The sequence below is a fragment of the Lichenostomus cassidix genome, chromosome 3 (assembly GCF_008360975.1).
Source record: "Lichenostomus cassidix isolate B80296 chromosome 3, HeHo_3.0, whole genome shotgun sequence".
In the NCBI taxonomy this organism is placed as follows: Eukaryota; Metazoa; Chordata; class Aves; order Passeriformes; family Meliphagidae; genus Lichenostomus; species Lichenostomus cassidix.
The window spans coordinates 83319934-83325933 of record NC_139483.1 but is presented as its reverse complement, the minus strand read 5'-3'; the positions used below and the strand labels follow the sequence as shown (position 1 = coordinate 83325933).

Below are 6000 nucleotides of genomic sequence, written 5' to 3'. Positions count from 1 at the left end.
AAACAACTGGAGAAATGGAGCCTTCAAATGATGTAAATGATTCTTGGTTGGTGACAATACTCAGCATATTCCTCCCAATCTAAATAATGAACAAGGTCAGCTGAACCCTCCCAGAGCTAAAAATATACCCAGGGTCTCCCAGCAGGGTGAGGGTGGCTTGGAGCCAATTTCCATGGTGCCATAACTGGGTAGATCTCAATATCTCAGCTGGCTGGGTACATCTGTACAAAATGTGGGCTGCCCTACAAGCACACACATAAAACCACCAGAAGTTCTGTATGCCCTCTTGTCATCCCTGGGAGGGCAGCATCACAACAGAAGCACAAGGAGGAGCTCTCAGCAGCCCTTACAATAACCCTGCATTAGATCTGTTAGATCCTTTCTGCTCCCCCAGCAACACAAGCAGGCAGTGCAATCTAAATCAGAGGGAAAGGGTGGAACTCAAAGAGACAAACCAGCTTGTGATGGCATGATTTTGGAAAGCATGCTTTATTGCAATGAGACTGATGAACAACATAGAGTTCTGCCTTTCCAGAGGAAGTGTCATCTTTTTCACAATGGAGAAGGTAGAGTCTGTCAAAAATCAGGATTACAGCCCAGCTCCCTGCAGTATTATTTTAACAGTTTAATAACAGCAACAAGGCAGTAAACAAAAATCCCCTATTAATTTAAGCAGGAACAAAAGTGGATCCCTTTGTAAAGCAGAGTCAGCATTGCAAACATAAGGCTTATGCAACACAGCCTCACTCTTGTCTCCTTTTTGAAAAGTTAAATAAGGTGTAATTTAGCTATCATATTACACTATTTAAAATAAGCAAGTCCTCAGCTTTGTAGTTATAGACCACACTGCTCAGCTGAAGTTTGCTTATTCTATAAAGTGTTTGCTAGAAAAGCATATTCCCATTTAATTCATGCTAACATCCTTAAAATGAAAGGTCAAAAACAAGGAAACAAAAGGTTAACTGTAGCTAAGTAGGTCTTGGATGGAGCCCAGAGCTGACAAGAACCAAAAGCTTCAGAAAAGAGCAAGAGAAACATCAGCTTTTGCATTCTGTTTAATTAAACATGCTTTTTATGAGAATTAGTTTACATAAAAAGATTTTTAAAAAACAAAACCTAATTTTGAATAAAACCTGAATCAAACAAAGTGTTTGATCAGATATGAAGGTAAAGTATTTTTACGCTGTAAAAACATTTGTTTGCATATGAATGAATATTTGTACTGCAGATGTTTCACACCTGGTAGAATTTTGCAGAAGGACAGTTGCTTTTACATGTTTTTATCTCAATCACAGCACAGAGAAAACTCAGATCTAGAAACTCCATCTCTCATTTCAGGGAAATTATGACTGAAGTCCACATAATGTGGTTTTCTTCTCCTTCTTCATTCAAAAGAAACTCTTTTTTCTTTTTCAATTTCAGTATAGGTCTTCAAAGTAGAATAGCTTGTCACAGACTTTTAAATTCTCCTGTACTGAATTAGAATCAGTGACAGTGAGATTTACTGCACAAAACAGAACTTGACTTTTGTAAAAGCATTAAGGGAAATTGCTGCTTTCTTTCACTGCATCATCAAGGAAGTGTTTATTCTTAAAATCAACATTATATTACTTTTCACCCTTTGGATGACAAGTCAATGAACTCTTGTCCCCTTTCACCTCTCATTTCCCTCACCAGCAGCTGTTTGAAACTTTTAATATAATGTTTTTCTAATATTTCACTTGTAAACTGCAAGTTCAGGTTGCAGTCTCTGTACAAGCAACAGCTTTGCCTGACTACTCCCACACATTCCTTCCTCCCACAGTCACTCCCTATATTACCAAATGTAATGGATGTTTGACAATTACCTTGAAGGACTAGATAATAAAAAATGTAGCTTAAAAACCCCAAACAAAGCAAAAATAGACAATGAAGGGGAAGAAAATTTCCTTCATCTCTATGTTAAGAGTTCAGAGGAAGAAAATCACAATACCTAAACTTTAGAAATAGGGAAATATGATAAGAACTGTCCTCTTCCTCATAACAAAAATAAAAGAAAACACAATTGATGTTGTATGTTGAGTTTAATATGCAAGAAGAATATTGTCCAGGGTGGTGCCAAGGATCACTTGGAACAAGTAATTTTGCATCTTGGCAGAACTGCCTTTCAAGAAGAAGGGCCATGCCTACAATGAGCAATTTCCCAGAGAAGACTTGTGGTGCTAGCTTCATCTAGTTACCTCTCCATGGACCCAATCCAAAGCTCATTACTGGCAACAGGCTTTTGAAACAGCCCTGTTACTTTTTTTTTTCACAATGGAAAAACTCTAATAGATAGACTGGAAAGAATCTTCAACTCTTTGAAGTCTGAGATTAACAACAGAAGAGGACATAATGTTTGCCTTTGGCTTGGCAAGCAATACCTGGAGGGAAAAGAACTCTGTGATCTAGAAATGATGCAATTTATACAGTGCTCAGTATGGTGCAAGTACATCAGAGGATACCTTTACAATTAAAGGTATCTTTACAATTAAAGGTGTGGAGATAGCAAAATTACCACGTGCTCCCTTTCAGCGACACAATTCAGTTAGCCTTTACCAACAAATTTTTTAAAAAGAAGCGTAAATGGTGTTCAAAAAATAAAACATTTTAATTAAAACAATTTTATCTGAATTTATTTTAGCACTATGCTTGCAATTGTGTTCAGACAGCACCAACAGAATAATTTAATATCAAATAAAATATTCAAAATCCTGTAATTTCACTATTTTATTGTTTTAGGACTACAATATTTATCTAAAATAAACTCTGTTTTTCTTCTTCAGGAAAGTGGACATATTTGAAGGAACTAGCACTTTCAGTAGCAGTTCAGGCCACAGCATGGTGATAAGCAGCTGATCCACATAAAAGCTGTTTTGCTTATTTAGTTTTCAGTGTGGTCAAGAAACTGAATTAGGTTGCAGTTGAAACAAACAATGTCAGTACAAGGGCAGGAAAGTGTGGGCCAGGAAGAATGTACAACAAAGTTGGGACTATTGGAGCCTTACACTGATGAAACTGAAGATGGAATTTCACTATTAAATGCACAAATAAGTAATATTAAATATAGAGTTTTTCAATTGACACAAAATAATGATTCCAACCCCAAAGTGTGTCTAAATAAAAATATACAAACCCACATCTCAGAAATTCAGGAAGTTATCTCCTTCAGAAGGTTGTCTTTCCCAGACAGCACAGTCTACAATTATTATTGTCATGCAGAGGAGAAAGTAAGTGTGCTCCATCATCCTCAGAAATCTCTCTCTGCCCAGGGAACCATATGTATTAGGAAATGCTACCCCCTATCGTCTGACTAGTCTGAACAGCTAACATTTCCTTAATAAGATCATTTTTTTAGGTAACTCTGCTTTTCTTGGAAATTACTATATAAATCATGAGCTTTCTTTTTATTCATCAACTTAGTCCTTGGCTACAGCACCATGACCCTGGCTTTCCCTGTTACTGCTTCTTCCAATAGGAAGACAAGCCAGAGCCTGAAAAATCATTATTACTTTGAATAACTGACTTCTTTTAGTTCTGTGTAAAAATTTGGAAATTTTTTTGGTCCTTTTTGTGTAACTACTACTTCAAATCATTCTCATGTTGTCTTCATTCTCTTCATTCTCATGTTGTCTTTCTACTCCCACCCCTTTCCAAATTCTGAAAATTAAACTTGTCTAGGAGCCTCCATTTCAAAGATTTTATATTTAAATGCCTTTTCTAAAAAGGTGAAGCAGCAGGATATGAAGACATAAGAATTCTGTTGCAAAAGAAACTAGAGGGTGATCTTTGAATTCAACTATATTATGAAAAATTTCTTAAAGAGCACATATGGCGTATCCCTTCCCCATAAACAAGGAAAAAGAGAAGAGAGGGGAACAGTATTTTTTCTGCCAGAGTCCCTGCTTACAAAAAGCTGCAAAACTCACTTTCAGAGTATTTAGACCATGCCAGCAGGATATTAGAAGGAAAATTATTTTTTCAGCTTATTCTACATTTAAACTGGGAAGTTCTTGGCTAACAGCATTTGGAATGAAAGAAATACAAGGAGGAAGAGAAAGATTGCCAGGACAAAGTATAGAGTATAATACAGTCTGGGGAGCAAGGGGTAGGGAACAGCAAGTGGAAAACATAAGGTATAAGACCTTTATATCCTTAATTAAGTTAATTTAGAGTTGGAATTAATGTTGACACCTCTGATTTTCTTTGAAAAGAAACTAAAATTTGAAGTCCCCTAGAACATTTTTGCATTCTAACCTCTGTTTCTAGCCCTTTTGGGTAGAAAATGAGAATTGAGTGAATCTTAGAAAAAAAGGACCAACCATTTAAGGGTGATTTTGATTAAATACAATACTAATGTGTCAACTGGAGGATGTCTACACTGCAACTTTTGTCTCACCACCTATAAACAAAGAGTGTGACTGATTTTTTTTAATCACTACTGAAGGATGAAAGTATTGCAATGCATTATTGCTACAATTTATGTTTCCCTCAAGCCAGCAGCACAGCTAAAGCATATCATAGGGCCCTTCTGACCTTAGTCTGAACACGAGACACTGATGATGTGGTATAATGACATAATTTGTTCACTGAGACCATAATGTAAAGTATGAAATACAGGTTGTCAGAAATACAATCAACACAATAATCCATCCTCGCCCTCCAGACGATTTCCAAGGCAGGAAGAGTAAACAGCCTTCTCCCAGCTTTCTTAGTTTCCACAGCTGAGAGTGTAGGATGTTTACAATACCTGTCACTCAGAGCTCCCAAGAACAGACCAAATGTCAGCAGACCTAGTACTACTTCATCACTGACTGCTGGAAACATGCAGATGTCAAGTAATGGGAGGAAAAAAATCCATACCCATGACTACTGTTTACCATATGAATCCAAATCAGTGTTAAGTCCTTTGTGAACAGGTTGGAGGTCTAAGAAAGAAGTTCAAGGTAAGGCTGAGCTTCAGCATCTCCAGAGGACGGCCAGCGTTACTGCCACCATGGTATTGCAAGGCTTACTGCCAGTTCACTCCAAAGTACTCTTGCATGTCCTGAAGTTGTGCCTGCAAAAAACAGAGAATTCACTATTTTAATGAGTGCACAGAGCAGAGAAAGCTCAGGTCTTAGCATTCTACAAGAAAGAGCTGTCATGTAATTTCCAAAGGACTGGAAGCTTTTAACAAAATTTAAAAGCAACATTTAGAGTGCTGGCTCACATAATGCCTACACTATCTAGCTTATTTTTAATTAACAGAGGAATGATGGTTCTGGGATACCTATGCATATTGTGAGGAAAAGAATACTTTTAAAGATATAGCTTGGTAAATTGAATAGTTTGGTTAAATAGCATGTGGCTGTTAACAGCAGCCTAGGTACATTTGAGATTGTATTTTCAGAAACATTTTAAGTATTCAGTGTCCTTGAAGGCATCACCTGTAAGGGAAAAAACAAATAAACAAACAAAATTAAAAAAAAAAAATCCAATTAGAAAGAAGAAAAATTTTTCTCATGTAGAACAAAAGTCCAAAACCTCAGAAGAGAAAAAATTTCCACCTAAACTGGTTTTAGTACATAAGAAATACTTTGGGACAAGATTATTAAAAGTTTCTGCTTCAAAAAACAATGCATGCACAAAAAAAACATGTTCAAGTGACCGGGGACATGAATGGTATTGCAGAATCATAGCAATGTACTTTAAAAAAAGTTAATCTGCTATTGAAAAGGTAGAGGAGCTTCAGCTGAGAGCACAACCCATGGAAGGGTCAATACTAGTACTGTACTCATCATCACATGAACACCATTTATAGCACAGTATATTGGCCAGCTTTCTGAAGAAACAGCTTTTCTGTGGCATGAAGTATGTTTCATTTGGACCAAAGTTTTCTCCTCTACCATTACCTACATATCATTCCAGTACTTCTAAGAATCAGGACAGGTACCTAAAAGCCAGTGTCTGGAGGGAATCCCTTTGGTCAACAGAGGGGCA

At 36.8% G+C, this 6000-nt stretch overlaps 1 protein-coding gene across 1 annotated transcript in view; it reads right to left on the bottom strand.

The window, feature by feature from the left end:
• Positions 1-459: 459 nt before the first annotated feature.
• LOC146440130 (uncharacterized) overlaps positions 460-6000 on the bottom strand; it is a 40962-nt gene continuing 35421 nt past the window's right edge. Inside the window, exon 2 of the mRNA XM_085056536.1 lies at positions 460-5077. Coding sequence (XP_084912662.1) covers positions 5030-5077 — 48 coding nt within the window. The 3' untranslated portion in view covers positions 460-5029. The remainder of the gene's footprint in view (positions 5078-6000) is intronic.